Raw genomic sequence first — 19,115 nt, 5'->3', positions numbered from 1 at the left:
CCAATTCCTTTAAAAGAGAAACCGTCCCTGGAGACTACATGGTCAGTTCATGCCGCACAGGCATCCTTCAGTCTCATGCTGGCCTGGCATCGGTGAGATATAAGGTAGTTATAGGCAAAACCAGGCATATTGTATGATTGCTCCTACCCCTGTCTTGCAACAATCATGCACTGCAGAATGACCATGTAAACTTAATCTGTCACTGGGGCATCAAAGTGACCCTTAGCTTTCGTAAAGGTCTCAGTGAGTTGGATGTAGGTGTACTTGTCAGTGGGCATTCCAGGCATCTGTCTTCTGATGCATAACTGAAAATGTGCTTCTGGGGAGCACTATCATCTTATGCACTGCTGAATTGGTGCAGGGAGATGCCTTCTCTCTTCTGAGGCAATATGAAGGTACTTCAGAGAGAGACAACACACTGTTTCTCCCTTCTGATGCAATACTGCCATGCTGCAGGGACAGATTATTCACACCTTCCACCTTCTCATGCAATATTAAGGAACTTCAGAGGTCAGACCACTCATGTTTTCTTCCTCCTAGTGCAATTTATATTTTCGTGATGCAGGGTGAGACTACTTATGCTTTCTATCTTCATATGCAATATTAAGGTACTTTAAGGCGGGACTAGTCGTGACTTCGAGAGTAGTAAACACTACTCTGAAGTGGGAACAACATTGAGCAGATAATGGGAGGGGAGCAACAGAGGAGCACGGTGGGGGAAGCGTAAATAAATTCACCATCTGAGTAGGAAGAGATGGTGGGAAGGAACAGACAAGCTGGGGGATCATCACAAAGGGGCAGGAATGTGTTGGCTGAGTAGTACATATGGAAGAGAGCATCGACTCCCATGGCAAGCGGAAAGAGAAAGAAAAAGGTAGTTCCTTGATGTGAAGCAAGTCATTCAATCAAAAGGATGGTCAAGACGCTATTCTCCATGGGAAGGGCAAACACAGGAAGAGGAAGTAAGCCACTAAAGAATATCCAACCAAATGAGACTGGCAAGAAATCCAATCTATGGTAAACAATTGGTTGCCCCAAAGCTCACTGCCAGTGGTCCACAATAGGCCGTTGCCCTATAGGAATCGCCAAGGGGGACTATTCAAAATTGACAATCAACTACCAAGAACAAACAATGTAACTAGGATTAGCAATAACTCAGTGGAAAACTGTGAAGTTTTCTCCTCCTCTTTCAATGGAAAAATCATAGAAATTGAAAAAGCAATTGTGATCAACAAATAAAGGTTATGAGCCACTATAAACAACAATCATCATTCCGACAGTGAATTTCCACCCAGAGCCCAGGAACATACAATGAATGACACATCAAAGACTAAAAAGCAAGCATTCTTGAGTTTTAAAAACTGAGGATGAGGTGCACAGGACCCCTACTTTCCATGAAGCCAACATCACATATCAACAACCCTATCCTATTCACAACACTCAAGGAACTCAGTCGCCTCTTCTCACCCATAATAACGAAGACTGTAAATTCCTCACTAAAACAAAGCATTATCCTGGACTGCCTAAAGATTGAGCAAGTGACATCCCTCCTGAAAAAAGTAGGCTCAGACCCTACAATCCTGATCAATTTTTGCCTGGTGTCAAATATCCCTTTTCTGGCCAAGATGTTGAAAAAATATGTACACAACTATTTGTGTCAACATATTGACCAATTCAACCTACTCTATGAATTTCAATCAAGATTCAGACTAGGGCATAGCACAGAATCAGCAATTGTTCACATCGTGGATGACACCCTTAAGATGCTAGACCACAATGACTCCTGCCTACTTATCCTTCTAGTTCACTTATCAGTGTTTGACATGGTCAATCACAACAACCTACTAGAATTGCTAGCAAAGCCAGCACAGCTCTTAACATAACATGCTCCAACAAGCCCTTGTTAAACTCACACATTGCGCAAAATGTTAAGACTTTTATTTTGCACATACCTTAACACACCCAGACTTACCTTGATAGATCCACACACAGCGTAAACTGTTAGGGCTTTAATTTTTCACAACCCTTTGACAGCCTGAACATGTCCAGGAACACACAACCAGGCGCAGGCTCTTAGGGCTATCTATCACATAGCCACAGACACATGACAGGCACGGTGATTGATTGAAAACCTCGGGGCAGGGCATACACATCATTACCTACGTCATTGCCTTCGTCATCACAGGGCGTGGCACCTGTCAAAAATAGTTTGATGGAAGGTATGCCCTTATACTACTGGGCACAGAACAGAACCAGCAATTGTTCACATCATGTATTACACCCTCAAGATATTAGACCACAACGACTTCCGCCTACGTATCCGCCTAGACCACGCATCAGTGCTAGCAAACAGAGTGGGACTAGGTGGCAGGGGTATGCACCCTGTCCAACTAGGGACCACAATCCGAGTCATGGTGAGTCACAACACAACTAAAATTATCCTGGGATCACCCTCCGGTAGTTTGCACAGAGCAGGCAGGTTTAACTTAGAAGGCAATGTGTAAAGTATTTGGGCAATAACTCATACAGTAATACAGTGAAAACACCACAAAAACGTACTCCACATCAGTTTAGAAACTTAGATAATATTTATCTGAATAAAATAAGACCAAAACAACAAAAATCCAATATGCATCAGTGAATATGTCACTTTTTAAAGGTGTAGATGAGTCTCAATCCTTAAGAATCAGTGGCTGTGTCCTTTTAACACAAAGTACCTTGCATGCGTCAAAAATAATGCAGAGGATTGCACAGGAGGAGATGCATCGGAAAGTAAAGCAATGCATCAATTTTTCCAGCGTGGCAATGCACCATTTCTTTCCACGCAGCAAGGTGAATGCATTGGTTTTTGGGAGAGAAGTCTTGGTACCTCGATGTGGGGATATTTTGACACCCAGGGACAATGTTTGGAAAATCCAGAAATTGTAGCAAAGAGGCAACAGGCACTGTGATGATCCAATTTTCTGATGCACTGGATTTTCTTCCCTTTTGTGAAGTCTTTGACAGTCCTGAGACTTCAGAACAGGAGGCAAGCTCAATGAAAGCCCTTGGAGAGCACATGTGATGGAAGGCAGAGTCGAGAGCGAGCAGGCCAGCAGCCCTTCCAGCAAAGCAGTCCAGATGAGTCCTTTGGGCAGCAAGGCAGTCCCTCTGACAGAGTCCAGTATATATATGGACCCAAAAGTGCATTTGAAGTGGGGAGAATGTCAAAGAGAGGCTTTGAAGTGCATAAATTCCCCCAGGAGCCTTGTGGGTGTTTATCAGTCCTTTGTGTGAGGGTAAGCCACTGGCCTTTGAAGTGTAAGTGAGAGCCCATCCACCCACCCTTCTCAAAGACCCATCAGTATACAGATGAATGCAGATACAGCTGAGTGTCCTGTGTTTATGGCTGTCTGGGTGGAATGTACAAGTGGAGCTGTCAACTAGCACAGACCACACGTGGATTGGAGACAGGCTGTAAGGCACAGAGAGCAGTAAGTGCAGGGATATGCCTACTTTCTAAAAGTGCCATTTCTAAAATAGTAATGTAGAATGCACTACTAGGACATGTAAACGTTAAAAGTTTGTGTCCCGCCTTTTACTTACATAGTACCCTAGTCTATGGGTTACCTAGGGCCTAACTTAGGTGTGACTTGCATGTAAGAAAAGGGGAATTTAAGGCGTGGCAAGTAGATTTAGATTCCAAGTCAAAGTTGCAGTGAAACTGCACACATAGGTCTTGCAGTGGCAGACCTGAGATATGGTTAAGGGGCTACTTATGTGGGTGGTACAATCCGTGCTGCAGGCCCACTAGCAGCATTTAATTTACAGGCCCTGGGCACATCTAGTGCACTTTACTAGGGACTTATCAGTAAATGAAATATGAAAATTGTACATAAGCCAATGTTGCCATGTTTAGGGGACAGAGCACAAGCAGTTTAGCACTGGTCAGCAGTGGTAAAGTGTGTAGAGTCCTAAAACTAGCAAAAATTAGATCATTAAAATGGAGGGAGGTAGACAAAAAAGTTGGAGGAAGACCACCATAAGGCTGTCAGGCCTAACAATGGGGATGCCTGGTAATATGCTCTCCTGTTTCACATCCTTCTTACAGAACTGATCATAACAAACAAAATTAGGCATCTCACTCTCACAGGCCTCACCAGTGGGATGCGTGGTCTGACAAGTGTTGACTATTTCCCCCACACTCCTCAACTTCTGTATGGAAGCATTAATAAAAAATCCTCAATCAAACAAACCTTGAATACCACATGTACACGAAGATACACAATTATACTTAAAGATATCCTCCCTAGAGGCTGTCATCCAACTAAATAACACTGTAGCCAAATCTCAGAACGGGCCATCTCAAACCAACCTCAAAAGCTGAACTCTCTGAAAACCGAATTTATTCTTTTCTTCCTTCTTAACAAAGTTACACACATCCAAAATTGGCTCAATCACCTACGTGTCTTTAACTGCAAACCTACCATTATTGATTCCATGAAATCCCGTGGAATAACACTGGACAAGAATCTGAAAATGCTAGCACACATCAGTGCAACCAAGCACAGTGCATCATTCCAACACAAACTACTGAAAAAAATGAAACCATTTCAGCCACCTCCAGACTTCAAATTAGCAGTACAATCCCTAGTAGTCTCCAAACTAGAATACAGCTGTGTGACCTCTTTAGGTTTTCCCAAGTCAAGAATGGCCCCACTGGAAGCGACACTCAATGCAGCAGCAAGACTGGTAACAGCCACAAGACGCTCTGACCATATTACCCTCATCCTTGGCTAGCTCTCTAAAATGGCTCCCCCTCAAGGCCAGAACTCAAATGAAAATTGCTTGCTCACACACAAAGCTTTACATTAAAATGAACCCAGATATCTGGAAGAAAAGATTCGAATCTCAGGAGGAAGCCACACCCTCAGAAGTGAAAACTCTCTCAGTCTAGAACCCTCCAGATTCAGAAAACAAGAAAACCTACACACACTCCTTTTCAGTATCGGCTCCAAGGATTTCAACTTCCTGCCACCCGAGGTTCGTTCAAAGCATTGACCCTTATTTTCCAAAAAGAGGCAAAAAAGATCCTAATGAACAGGCTTTGTGCATAAAGTCTTGGTTAGCCTGTCCTCAGGGTTGCCATCATTGACATTAACACCAATAGAAGACAGAAGCACAACCATCTCAGTAGAACCTCCACATGAACACTGTTCCCCTGGATACCTGGATTACAACATAAGATATCCTGCTTTAGCTTTTAAATTCTTAGTCTACGTTTTATGTGCTTTTTTCTATGTATTAGACTTTTTGTTTCTGTTTCCAATTGTATGTACAGCGTTCTGATACCCTCAGGCCATATTCGTGCTTTGTAAAATCACCTAAATAAATAAATAAATAAATGAATAAATAAATAAATACACATGTCTTTGTAGGCGAGATCTAAAAACAGTTTTACAACAAAGTTAAAATTTGTGGTTTGCAGTTCTCATTGATTATGGGAGTTAGAAACAGTGTTAGCAGTAAACTCACAGCATTTTTAGTGGCGGGAAGGTTTGTGCTTGAAATCAGGTGCAAACATTGGGGTGCAGCATAATTTTCAGGCAACTGTCTGTAGAAATGTGTTATAATTTTTCTTGTTTTGATATGAAAGGCAGCACTGTTAACTCACCGTTTGCCTTCATTGTAGAATAGTCCAGCTCTGCTGCCTCCAGCTTTGCAGAATTTTCGTAAGCTACACAGAATGAGAGGAGGAAATTGAAAGAAGAAACAAACATTAATTCTGGACACCCAGGAGAAATCAAGGACCAGAAACAAACAGGGAGCCACGTGTCAATTATTTGATGTGATCTTGACCTAAAGAACTCTCTTCCACTCATAAACACACAGACCCCCATCTAGGTCCTTGTTATGAGTTGATAGACTTCTAGTCTGTTTATCCAGGGAAGGCATCGCTCATTTGCTGGTGGTCTGGCAGAAAAGAGATAAGGGGTAAATAAAGGTGAGTTAAGAGCTTTTCTAGGTGGGCCTCTATTCCCTTCTTGCAACAGTCACGCGCTGACGAATGACGCCACCCATTCAACCAGTGACTGCTCGGGATATTGAGCTGACCCCAAGCTTTATCAGAGTTCTCAGAGAGTTGAATGGGCTGAAAGTGGGAGAGGGCACTCATGGCAACTGTCTTCTTAGGTCTTCTTGTGCAAAACTGAAAATGTGCTTCTGGGGCACTATTGTCTGATGCAATACTGCATTGCAACAGGGAAAGAACACTCCTGCTTCTCTCTTTTGATACAATATTAAAGTACTTCAAAAAGAGACCACTCATGTTTTTTAACACCTGATGCAATACTGTCTTGCTGCAGAAAGAGACCACCCATGCCTTCAGTCTTCTGATGCAATATTAAGGTACTTCAGGGAGAGACCACTCATTGTTTATAACCAGCTGATGAAGTGCCACCTAGCTGCAGGAAGAAACCACTCATGACTTCCGTTTTTGGGGTTATATTTGGGCACTTTAGGGAGAGGCTGAAAACACCACCAATTCTAACCAAGCTGCTGAGATTGAGAGGGCAACCATAGATCCTACTCATGTTCTTTATTTTTTATTTTATTGTTGTCTTTGCTCATGTACAGTACTCCACTGCCTTTTGGCTAGGTTTGTGCAATAGAAATACAAAATACATAAAAACATACATACGTACATAAATACATACATACATTCATTTTCTGTAATTTCAGTAAGTGAAGAGGGAGGTAAGAAAGAAGTGATGTTCTGTAATATACTGTGCAGTGCCAAATATGGTCCTAAATATTGGCATAGTAGTTCTGTTGGACTTTTGCTTTTGCAGGGTCATCCCCAGACTTTTTTTGCCTCCTGCCTCCTATATTTTTCTGACATGTTGCTGTTGGCTTTTCAACTCTGAGCACTTTACCACTGCTAACCAGTGCTAAAGTGCATATGCTCTCCTGTTTAAATTGTATGTAAGTGGTTTATCCATGATTGGCATATTTGATTTACTAGTAAGTCCCTAGTAAGGTGCACTAGAGGTGCCAGGGCCTGTAAATCAAATGCTACTAGTGGGCCTGCAGCACTGGTTGTGCCACCCACATAAGTAGCTCTGTAATCATGTCTCAGACCTGCCACTGCAGTGTCTGTATGTGTATTTTTACACTGTAAATTCGACTTGGCAAGTGTACCCACTTGCCAGGCCTAAACCTTCCCTTTCCTTACATGTAAGGCACCCCTAAGGTATGCCCTAGGTAGCCCCAAGGGCAGGGTGCAGTGTATGGATAAGGTAGGACATATAGTAATGTGGTTTATATGTCCTGACAGTGAAATACTGCCAATTTCGTTTTCACTGTTGCAAGGTCTGTCTCTCTCTCATAGGATAATATGGGGGTTACCTTTAAATATGATTAAAGTGTAGATTCCCCTAGAGAGTAGATGGACAGGTGGAGTTTGGGATCCCTGAACTCACAATTTAAAAATGCATCTTTTAGTAAAGTTGATTTTGAGATTGTGCGTTTGAAAATGCCACTTTTAGAAAGTGAGCATTTTCTTGCTTAAACCATTCTGTGACTCTGCCTTGTTTGTGGATTCCCTGTCTGGGTCAGTTTGACAGTTGGGTTGTTTTTCACCTCACACCAGACAGTGACACAAAGGGAGCTGGGGTGTAATCTGCATTCCTGATTAGCCATCTCTGCTAGGAGGGAGGGGTGGAGTGGTCACTCTCATCTGAAAGGACTGTGCCTGCCTCTGACAATGCTGTCTCCAACCCCCTGGTGTGTGTCTGAAGCCTTGCCTGGGCAAGGCAGGATTTCACAAGAAGGTGTGAGTCCCCTTTGAAGGAAGGTGACTTCAAAGACTAAAATGGGTATAAGAAGGGCACCCAAACTTACAAACTTTAGAAACACTTCTGGAATCAAGGGGAACCTCTGCCTGGAGAAGAGCTGATCGCTGAGGAACAAGTGCTGCCCTGCCTGTGACTGTGCTTTGTGGAGCTTTCCTGCAGTGCTGCTTCTGCCAGAGTAAGAGGGCAAAGACTGGACTTTGTGTGCCTTCCATCTTGAAGAAGAAATCTCCAAGGGCTTGATGTAGAGCTTGCCTCCTGTTGTTGAAGTCTCAGGGATAGCAAAGACTTCTTCCTGCCAGCACCTGGAGTCTCTGGAGAGACCCCTACTCTGCTCTGTGGTGCCCTTCCAGTTCCTGGGACCCTGAAAGGAGAGGCTGGCAGCCTAAGGACAAAAATACACGCACCAAGCACCGTGCGGAGAAAAGATCGACGCGAATCCGATCGCGGCTGAGAAAACGACGCGACGCCGGTTCCGCAGCTGAGAAACGACGCCGCAGGAAACGCGACCGAAAAACCGACGCCCGGAGCAGGAGAAACGACGCGCAGCATCGCTGACGGAGGCTGAGAGATCGCACCCTGCGCCGCGGGACTTTCGGATCGTCGTGTGGCTGGCTTTTTCAACGCGCACCGCCGTGCCGAGTTGTTTTCGACGCACACAGCCGTGCAGGGTTACTTTCGACGCACACCGCCCGTGCGGGGTTATTTTTGACGCAAACCAGGTACATTTACACGCTAGCAGCGCTAGTGTGTTGTTACAACTACCTAAAGACTCTTTTTATTTTAAACCTTTAAAAAATCATAACTTGACTTGTGTGTGTTGGTACAAATACTTTACGCCCAGCACTCTGAGGTTAAGCCTACTGCTCTGCCAAGCTACCAAGGGGGTAAGCAGGGGTTAGCTGAGGGTGATTCTCTTTTATCCTAACTAGAGTGAGGGTCCTTGCTTGAACAGGGGGTAACCTGACTGTCAACCAAAGACCCCATTTCTAACATTGGTGACCAGCGGTCGGGATTTGGACTTGTATTTGTACTTGACATACAGTAATTAAGTGTACACTACTGTTTTGATCTCAGACCACTACGTGACCACATACTACTTGTCTTGTGATTCTGCTTTTTGTTCTCTGATGTCCTCCTGGAAGTATTGATGATATTTTTGGACTTTGTTTTTTGGTTGTGAAGCCTTTTCAGAATGGAAGTCAATTTCTGGCACCTATTTATGTATAAAAAGTGGCAGCTTAAAGCATTTTGCATGGAAAGGGGACTGGCTGTGAACAAGAAATCCAGAAGGGAGGATCTTGAGTCAGCCCTGTTTCAGTATGAATTGAAACGTTGTCAGGCAACACCACCAAATGAGTCTGAGGAGGATGACTACTCCGAAGAGGAGGGAACAGAAAGAGATGAGTGGCTCCTAGCTCGAATCCGGAGTCTGGAAGAGCTAGATGCAGAGCTTGAGAGGGCTGAGGAGCAGAGAGCCTTAGTCCTGGAAAAAGAAAGGATTGCAGCTCAAGAGCTGAGCTGTGAAGAGCTGAAGCTGGAGGCCATGAGGGCTGAATCCAGTTCAGATGGTGGCAGCAAAAATCTTGTATCCAGTACTGCTGAAGAAGTGCACATGCCCAGAGAGGTGGTGCCCTACTTGAAGGAGGGAGTTAACACACGCCAGGAGGTTCAGGGGTATGAGGTAGCTCCAGTGATGCACAGGGTCCCTGAGGTGGATTGGGGAACTGGCATGGGGAGTCATATTCCTACTGGTGGGAGGGACACTCTACTGACTCTAGGTGAGAGTGACAGGGAGAGGGGTTCCCCCCAGGTAGAAGTCCTGGTTATGGAGTGTGAAGACATCCCAGAAGAGTGTGGGTTGAGTGTCAGGGACAGTCAGGTACTGTCTCACCAGTCTCAGGAGGGTGATGTGGGGTGCTTTTTCAAGGCAGAGTCACTGGATGGTTGGGTGAAGGGTACTTTGGTTAATTCATGTGAGGGGCTGAGTGATGTAATTGCTGGAGAGCATATGTCTAGTCCTTATTTTCCAGAGCTATGCCAACACCAGGTGGAGTGTGAGTTCTCTGACCCCAGGGAGCTTACAATGGAGGCAGACTTCTGGGTGAGTACCAGAGAGTCTGAAGAGGCATTTGGGGGTGCTCCTGAGAGGAGTGGTCTAGGTAGTTCCCAACCAGGTGAGGTAGGGAAGGATTGTAGTGTCCCAGGTAGGTCCCAGTGTAGTGGGATGGGTGAGGGACCCCATGTCCAGTCTCAGAGGAGAGGGAATGGGGATGGGTTGAGGCCCAAGGTGCCCGAGATCCGGTCCCAGGTCCTGGAGGGTTCCCTGCGGGAACACCAGGAGGGGAGCCTAGCCTGTACCATAGGGCCATCTGTTGAGGGAGACCCCACAGCGTCAGGAGAACTTGGGGGGGCCGCTGTAGCCAGCGTCCCACCAGTTCTGGTGTCTGGCAGTACCACTCCTAGTGAGGGGGTGCAGAAGTCCAGACAGAGGGTTGAGAGGGGGTTGCGGACCCCAGTGGAGAACCTGGAGGGTCAGGGGTCAGCTCTGAGAGCAGAGCCCCCCATGAATGACCTTGGTGAGACCATTTCTGGGCTGGGGGGAATCCAGACTCTGTCAGATGGGCAGAGGTCAGGAGACCTGCGCCAGCCAGACTCTTGTGTGGCCCTTCGGGACAGTGTGTCCCTTGAGGGGGGTAAGTGTGCCCCCCTGGAAGTCCTGGTGTGCCAGGCAATGGTTCAACCGCAGGGTGGTGACTCTGGGTTGAATGATCAGGTTCAGGGGGTAAACTCTGACCTGATGGGGGGTAAGTGTGCTCCCAAAGAAGTCCTGGTGTGCCAGGCAATGGTTCAACCGCAGGGTGGTGACTCTGGGTTGAATAATCAGGTTCAGGGGGTAAACTCTGACCTGATGGGGGGTAAGTGTGCTCCCAAGGAAGTCCTGGTGTGCCAGGCAGTGGTTCAACCGCAGGGTGGTGACCCTAGGTTGGATGACCAGGTTCAGAGGGTAAACTCTGACCTGGTAGGGGGTAGGTATGCCCCCCAGGAAGTCCTGGGTTGCCAGGCAGTGATCCAGTCTGTGGGTACAGACCCTGGATTGGGAGGCCAGGTTAAGGGTGTCTCCCCTGACCTGGAGGAAGGGGCTACTGCTAACAGTGCCCCTACCAGGTTGTCTTCTGGGGGGGCCACTCCTAGTTGGGTGGTTCAGGACCCCAGAAGAGAGGGCAGGGGGAGGGAAGCCTCACCCCTGGCCCTGGTCCAACCTGAAGGTACAGACCCCAGGTTGGAGGATCAGTTGCAGGTTAACATCCCTGCACTGATGGAAGAATTGTGCAGGACTGCTTCTACAAGCACCCTGACAGTTTTTGACTCTGGGGGTGCCGCTTCTGCAGGGAGGGTACAGAGCCCCAGAGGGGAGGACCAGGGTCAGGTTGTCATCCCTGACCTGGTGGAAGAGAGAGTGGTCAAAGGGTGCCGGGCACCTGGGGCTACCACCCCCCACTCTCCACAGTCACAGTGGTTAGAGAGGCCTGAGGTCGGGCTCTCATCCCTGACAGTTGTCTGGGGCCACTGTGGCTTGCTGTCCTGGTGGACAGAGTTGCCCCTGGGGGGGGGAGGACGAGAGTCACACCCCGGGGGTGGAGTGGGCAACACCACTGTGTTGGCCCTGGTGGTACTATCTGCCCATTGCAATACATCTGTGAGCAAAGTAAAGTTAGGTGTTGCACAGATGGTGTCTGTAGATGTGGAGAAGGATTCCCCATGGGTTAGCTTAGTGGGCCCTGAGAGTATGGACAGAGGGATCCAACTGGAGTCAGGAAGGCGTAGAACTGGAACATGCCCCTGCTGTTGTGGGCCTGGGTCCCTGTTCTATCGCCCCAATCAGGGAAGTACATCAAGGTATTGATTGTTCTCCCCTGGCTTTAGGCTGGTAGGGGGTCGTGTTGGACTTTTGCTTTTGCAGGGTCATCCCCAGACTTTTTTGCCTCCTGCCTCCTATATTTTTCTGACATGTTGCTGTTGGCTTTTCAACTCTGAGCACTTTACCACTGCTAACCAGTGCTAAAGTGCATATGCTCTCCTGTTTAAATTGTATGTAAGTGGTTTATCCATGATTGGCATATTTGATTTACTAGTAAGTCCCTAGTAAGGTGCACTAGAGGTGCCAGGGCCTGTAAATCAAATGCTACTAGTGGGCCTGCAGCACTGGTTGTGCCACCCACATAAGTAGCTCTGTAATCATGTCTCAGACCTGCCACTGCAGTGTCTGTATGTGTATTTTTACACTGTAAATTCGACTTGGCAAGTGTACCCACTTGCCAGGCCTAAACCTTCCCTTTCCTTACATGTAAGGCACCCCTAAGGTATGCCCTAGGTAGCCCCAAGGGCAGGGTGCAGTGTATGGATAAGGTAGGACATATAGTAATGTGGTTTATATGTCCTGACAGTGAAATACTGCCAATTTCGTTTTCACTGTTGCAAGGTCTGTCTCTCTCTCATAGGATAATATGGGGGTTACCTTTAAATATGATTAAAGTGTAGATTCCCCTAGAGAGTAGATGGACAGGTGGAGTTTGGGATCCCTGAACTCACAATTTAAAAATGCATCTTTTAGTAAAGTTGATTTTGAGATTGTGCGTTTGAAAATGCCACTTTTAGAAAGTGAGCATTTTCTTGCTTAAACCATTCTGTGACTCTGCCTTGTTTGTGGATTCCCTGTCTGGGTCAGTTTGACAGTTGGGTTGTTTTTCACCTCACACCAGACAGTGACACAAAGGGAGCTGGGGTGTAATCTGCATTCCTGATTAGCCATCTCTGCTAGGAGGGAGGGGTGGAGTGGTCACTCTCATCTGAAAGGACTGTGCCTGCCTCTGACAATGCTGTCTCCAACCCCCTGGTGTGTGTCTGAAGCCTTGCCTGGGCAAGGCAGGATTTCACAAGAAGGTGTGAGTCCCCTTTGAAGGAAGGTGACTTCAAAGACTAAAATGGGTATAAGAAGGGCACCCAAACTTACAAACTTTAGAAACACTTCTGGAATCAAGGGGAACCTCTGCCTGGAGAAGAGCTGATCGCTGAGGAACAAGTGCTGCCCTGCCTGTGACTGTGCTTTGTGGAGCTTTCCTGCAGTGCTGCTTCTGCCAGAGTAAGAGGGCAAAGACTGGACTTTGTGTGCCTTCCATCTTGAAGAAGAAATCTCCAAGGGCTTGATGTAGAGCTTGCCTCCTGTTGTTGAAGTCTCAGGGATAGCAAAGACTTCTTCCTGCCAGCACCTGGAGTCTCTGGAGAGACCCCTACTCTGCTCTGTGGTGCCCTTCCAGTTCCTGGGACCCTGAAAGGAGAGGCTGGCAGCCTAAGGACAAAAATACACGCACCAAGCACCGTGCGGAGAAAAGATCGACGCGAATCCGATCGCGGCTGAGAAAACGACGCGACGCCGGTTCCGCAGCTGAGAAACGACGCCGCAGGAAACGCGACCGAAAAACCGACGCCCGGAGCAGGAGAAACGACGCGCAGCATCGCTGACGGAGGCTGAGAGATCGCACCCTGCGCCGCGGGACTTTCGGATCGTCGTGTGGCTGGCTTTTTCAACGCGCACCGCCGTGCCGAGTTGTTTTCGACGCACACAGCCGTGCAGGGTTACTTTCGACGCACACCGCCCGTGCGGGGTTATTTTTGACGCAAACCAGGTACATTTACACGCTAGCAGCGCTAGTGTGTTGTTACAACTACCTAAAGACTCTTTTTATTTTAAACCTTTAAAAAATCATAACTTGACTTGTGTGTGTTGGTACAAATACTTTACGCCCAGCACTCTGAGGTTAAGCCTACTGCTCTGCCAAGCTACCAAGGGGGTAAGCAGGGGTTAGCTGAGGGTGATTCTCTTTTATCCTAACTAGAGTGAGGGTCCTTGCTTGAACAGGGGGTAACCTGACTGTCAACCAAAGACCCCATTTCTAACATTGGTGACCAGCGGTCGGGATTTGGACTTGTATTTGTACTTGACATACAGTAATTAAGTGTACACTACTGTTTTGATCTCAGACCACTACGTGACCACATACTACTTGTCTTGTGATTCTGCTTTTTGTTCTCTGATGTCCTCCTGGAAGTATTGATGATATTTTTGGACTTTGTTTTTTGGTTGTGAAGCCTTTTCAGAATGGAAGTCAATTTCTGGCACCTATTTATGTATAAAAAGTGGCAGCTTAAAGCATTTTGCATGGAAAGGGGACTGGCTGTGAACAAGAAATCCAGAAGGGAGGATCTTGAGTCAGCCCTGTTTCAGTATGAATTGAAACGTTGTCAGGCAACACCACCAAATGAGTCTGAGGAGGATGACTACTCCGAAGAGGAGGGAACAGAAAGAGATGAGTGGCTCCTAGCTCGAATCCGGAGTCTGGAAGAGCTAGATGCAGAGCTTGAGAGGGCTGAGGAGCAGAGAGCCTTAGTCCTGGAAAAAGAAAGGATTGCAGCTCAAGAGCTGAGCTGTGAAGAGCTGAAGCTGGAGGCCATGAGGGCTGGTACAAATACTTTACGCCCAGCACTCTGAGGTTAAGCCTACTGCTCTGCCAAGCTACCAAGGGGGTAAGCAGGGGTTAGCTGAGGGTGATTCTCTTTTATCCTAACTAGAGTGAGGGTCCTTGCTTGAACAGGGGGTAACCTGACTGTCAACCAAAGACCCCATTTCTAACAAGTTCCTTATAAGGGGTTGGAATTAATTCCACTATTAAATATATAGAAAGTATTCCCTGAAGTTTTATGCAATTGACATTTTATAGGGCTTTTCGGAACCCAATGTGAGTGGGTGTCAGAAAACACTTTGCGCACATAAATAAGAAATAAACTGGGAAAAAAGCTCACATTTTACCAGCATCAGTACAGACATGATGAATTGGGCGAAGACCAATATCAAACCACAACCAGCCAGCAGGGTCCGCCATAGTCTCTTATCGCATTCCCATCCACAACCTGCAGGAAAACATCTGTAATTAGTGTGGTTATTGGATAACAATAGCCATTAGTGTGGTCACCTCTGGGCTCCTTTGGTAGGTTTTTTTAAACTTGGATGTAGGTCAGCCCAACAACTCAGCAACTCATCTCCTTTGGTGGGCAGTGAGTCTCTGACTGGGGGCTTCATTTTACACTATGACGATGTGGATAGTGTCTATTTATGCGTCAAAGTGTAAAAAAACAAAAAACGACATACAACTGCCTTTCAACAATGCACTCCAGTCGGCCACGAAAGCAATGCAAATCCGATCGCTTCCGGCCCTCATTAGAGGTAAGAAGCACATACATCCCAACATTTCAGAAGAGTAAAGTGAGAGATTTAAAAAAAAAAATAACAGGGAAAATGTATATCCTTCATTGACTTTTATTGAAAGAGAGGCATTTTCTGGGGAGATAGCCACACAAAGGCATTTTTGGCTTAAAAACATCGGGAGTCTCCCGCCTGAATAAGGTATACTAGAATGCATGGAAGCACTATAAAATAATACAATCGACCCACCCACAAAGTTTTGGTGCTCGTAATGGGCAGAAAGTTACTTTTCTAAATACCATTAGATTTCAATACAACCCTTTGTATCACTTGTTAATGATACAGAGAGGACAGCAATATAATTGCACTACAAAGTGCGCAGTCAGGCGAAACATGGCAGAACAGGCCATGACAATTTGTCCTGCCTGTCAAGGCTTTCCGAGTATGCCTTAAACCAGCTCTGCACTGCTCGTAGCTACCTGTAATTTTAGAAGATAACGCTGTGTGGCGCGATGATGCCCGAGAGAGAGCTGAGTTTGAGTTAACCACCAAAGATTAGACTTCAAGAATGGGGTGGAGAAGCCCTTAAACGGTTGATACCACAAGAGACAGCTGGTAGAAGATGTCAGAGACAGTTGCAACACACAGCCCACTTTATGGCCTGACCGCAGATAAATGTACCTTCCAAGGTTTCAGACTGCTTATGTGTGACATTTTCATAATGTCAGCAGTGGCTGCAGGTGTCCCTTGAAAGTGGTGGGGCATACAGGGCATACTTATATTCCCCCGGTATTTACATAGTGCGATCTCGGTCTCTCACAGTACGGGAGGGCTTAACTTGAGCACTAGTTACATTTACCGATGTAAATTTAACTAGTGCTCATGTTAATTGCTCCTATACTGTTAGAGATGCTGCCTAAAAACCGGGGAAAAACAATAGACATCTGTAGCCGCCGCATGCTTCTGATGGCCTTGTGACATCATAAATGTTACATTTTGGATGTCACAATGCGATTAGAAGCATCATGCGGCTGCCACACGTCTATTGTTTTTGCACCGTTTTTTACATAGCACAATCTCAATCTTTCATAGTATAGGAGCCCTTAACATGAACACTAGTTACATTTACACTACACAGGCCTCACAAAAAAAAATAACCTTAACTTAAGACTTTCTTCTACGCCGCAGGCCGACACTTAAATCCACTGCGCCATCTGCCTGCTGCTGTCCTCATGTTATGCAAGGGGAAACTAGTACCAGGTGCACCTCAGCCAATGGGAGCAGTGCTTTCATGCTGTTTAGATCAGTTAACAGCATAAGAGAACAGTGGCAGCTCCTCCACTATGGCGGAGGAGCGTCACCCCTCCAGCATCAGCAGCTGCAAACCTTTTACTACAAAACAATAATAAACTATGTTCTTTAGTGTTTTGTAGTAAAAGGGGTAGGGCATTGGGGATGACAGCCATGGAGGGGAGTACACAGAGCACTCCCCTCAATGTGCATGTATGTTTGGCCGGTCGTCTCGGTCCTGACAAACCCACAAGCACACTGTGAGCAGGCACAGGTTCACAGCCAATCCTAACGCTGCTCTGAGCAGCATCAGGATTGGCTGCAGGGCAGGCTGTCAGCCTGTGCCTGCAGCCTGCTGGAGAGGAGCATTGTGGTGGCGGCGGTGATGGCGAGTGACGGTAAGTGTATTTTTTTTTATTAAATTAATCCCCGCCCCGTGTGCACGTTCCAACCCCTTTCAAAGCCCCGCAAGACGCTCCTGTAAGAGAACTGCAAGAATTGAGTGGGACGAACTAACACATTGCTCCATCAGATACCGAAAGGTCTGTGTGTCTGGTTGAAACAAATAAAACATAGATTTATATAGTGCAGTTTATCACTTGTGAGGTTCTCAAGGTGCTGTCCATGGGCACAGGGTTATTAAGTGATTTGCCCAGATTCTCCAGCTCCCGAGGCGTCACTCTGACCACTGCGGTACATCATTTTCCCCATCTTACAAACGCCGATGACTGGGAAAGCCTGAACTACGGCCAAACTGTTTGCAGGCTTTGAGGGCATGGAATGAAGAGCTGGGTGCAGAGAAACCAAGCAGCATACGTTCCTCACAACCCCCTTCCCTTGGGCAGTGGCACCCTGATCACTCAAACCCCAGCTTGAAGAAAACTTTTTGGAGACCTTCAAATACTCCTACATCCAATATAAAGCTGGGGAAGATGAGTGGCGGCTTTTTTATGAGTCTGGTGTCTAGCTAAGCAGCTCCAACATTAACATGAGATGCAATAAAACCTTCAGCAAGCATGCTTTACAGGCTTACCTGTTCACAAGGGAGGGTCCTGGGGGAAGCTAGTCACAGACTAGTCTTCCCCCGAAAAGTTTTGTGGGATGGAGGGAGGGGGATAGGATTGGATGGGCTGGGAGGGGAAGTGAGTGGGTCACGAGCAGAGACTGATTTAAAGGGCCGGGAGAGGAAATTACATCCTCTCCCTGCTCAGCATTACGCAGAAAGGAGCGTTTAGCCACCCACCCACCCTGCAGTTAGTGGGATGGGGTGGGGTGTGTTGCCAGTTTAGGACAGGTTGCAGGTGCAGGGGATTGGTACAAGTGGGCGGTGGGGGGGGGGAATAGTCAGATGTGGGCAGATCCTCCCCTTGGGAGGAGGAATAAGGTTTTCAGGTGAAGGAAGATCTGTGGGTAGATTGGCTGGAATAGGTGAATGAAGTGGTGGTTGAAGGATGTTTCGGAACGGAACCAAGGAGGCAGATGGTAATGGGAGAAAGTGATGGGGGTGAAAGGTGGGAAGAATGTGGGAGACATTATGGTGAGAGATTGGGAATGAGGGGCAAAGGAGAAAACACAGTTGTTATGTTAAGGATTTAAATATGTTGTGTTTTTACATGTTATATTGTTTATTGCAATCCTATACTAATATATGGTCTTTTGCACTAATAGTGGAGTCAGTATGACTGTCCCATGACAATGACTGTGCAACAGGATGTTTAACCTGAAGCCAGACAATTGAAGTCACCGCCCTCGAGCCACACTGTTTGGCTGGGCCGTAAATGTTGCAAGATCACGTGGTATGCAGAGTGGGGCTCCACTTGATATTGGTGATAATAATAACTTCCAGCCTGACCAGTGCCTACAGAGTTTGTTTATGATCTGTGAGCACTTATAATGAGAATTAATGAAGGAGAATATTTTTGCGACAGAGGACATTTTCATCCGGCCAGTACAGAGCACTCACTGCCAGTGACCTTTTTGTTTAAATGCAGCTACTCGAAGAGCCTGCATCGCGGGGTGGTGCATGGCACTAAAATGTGTGACTAATGCATTTTAATGGGACGATGCAGACATCAGAGGTCGCCAAGCTTTTTAATGCTGCGCCCCCTCAGTTGAAAAATAAAAATTATTGGGCCCCTCAGAATTATTAACAATTATTTTATAAAGATGCCAATGTTTAAATATTGCTAGATCTATTTAAACATTGCAGTTAGGTACTGGTAGCCTTTTAAAAATGCAATAACATGCTTCTGTTTCAAACAAGGCCCTGTCATCTGTATAATGCTTCTTTTGCCAGAGCCTGGATCCCCCCCCTAAGATCACTTGAGCCCCCCCTAGGGAGACCCGCCCCCCAGTTTGAAGACTTTTGGTCTTACCCGTCATGCATGGTACTTTGGAGGTCTGAGTAGGGTTACCTTGTTGTCCAGCAACCATCGTGCAGGCGGGCGGCTCCTCCAGGTCTAAGTGGTTCATGTGTGAAGACTCAGCTTATGTGTATTAGAGGCCACCCACGTGATTCACTCGCCAGAATCATTTCCTCTTCTGTGGGAAGGAGGTCGAGAAGCGCCTGCCTGTCTTCACCAATGCAAAAGTTTAATTTCCCTGCCCCAAATAAGCAGAAGTGTGAATGTAGTTATGTTTTTAGCTTACATGCCAACATTTTATAAGACGAAAGTGGGATAATTTGTTAAAATGATCAGGAGGATGTTTTTCTCCCATGAACTTCTATTGAA

The 19,115-nt window shown here is 46.5% G+C and overlaps 1 protein-coding gene across 2 annotated transcripts in view; it reads right to left on the bottom strand.

The window, feature by feature from the left end:
• LOC138262086 (C-type lectin domain family 17, member A-like) overlaps positions 1–18,893 on the bottom strand; it is a 70,254-nt gene extending 51,361 nt beyond the window's left edge. The window contains exons 1-3 of one of the 2 annotated variants that reach the window (XM_069211820.1): positions 18,798–18,893; positions 14,694–14,801; positions 5,654–5,716 (exon numbers count right to left, since the gene is read on the bottom strand). In XM_069211820.1, coding sequence (XP_069067921.1) covers positions 5,654–5,716; positions 14,694–14,801; positions 18,798–18,855 — 229 coding nt within the window. In that variant the 5' untranslated portion in view covers positions 18,856–18,893. Of the gene's footprint in view, positions 1–5,653; positions 5,717–14,693; positions 14,802–18,758 lie in introns of both variants that reach the window. The other variant, XM_069211819.1, reaches the window with a different exon arrangement.
• Positions 18,894–19,115: the final 222 nt, after the last annotated feature.

Source organism: Pleurodeles waltl, chromosome 10 (assembly GCF_031143425.1).
Source record: "Pleurodeles waltl isolate 20211129_DDA chromosome 10, aPleWal1.hap1.20221129, whole genome shotgun sequence".
Lineage (NCBI taxonomy): Eukaryota > Metazoa > Chordata > Amphibia > Caudata > Salamandridae > Pleurodeles > Pleurodeles waltl.
This window is presented reverse-complemented; position numbering and strand designations above follow the sequence as displayed.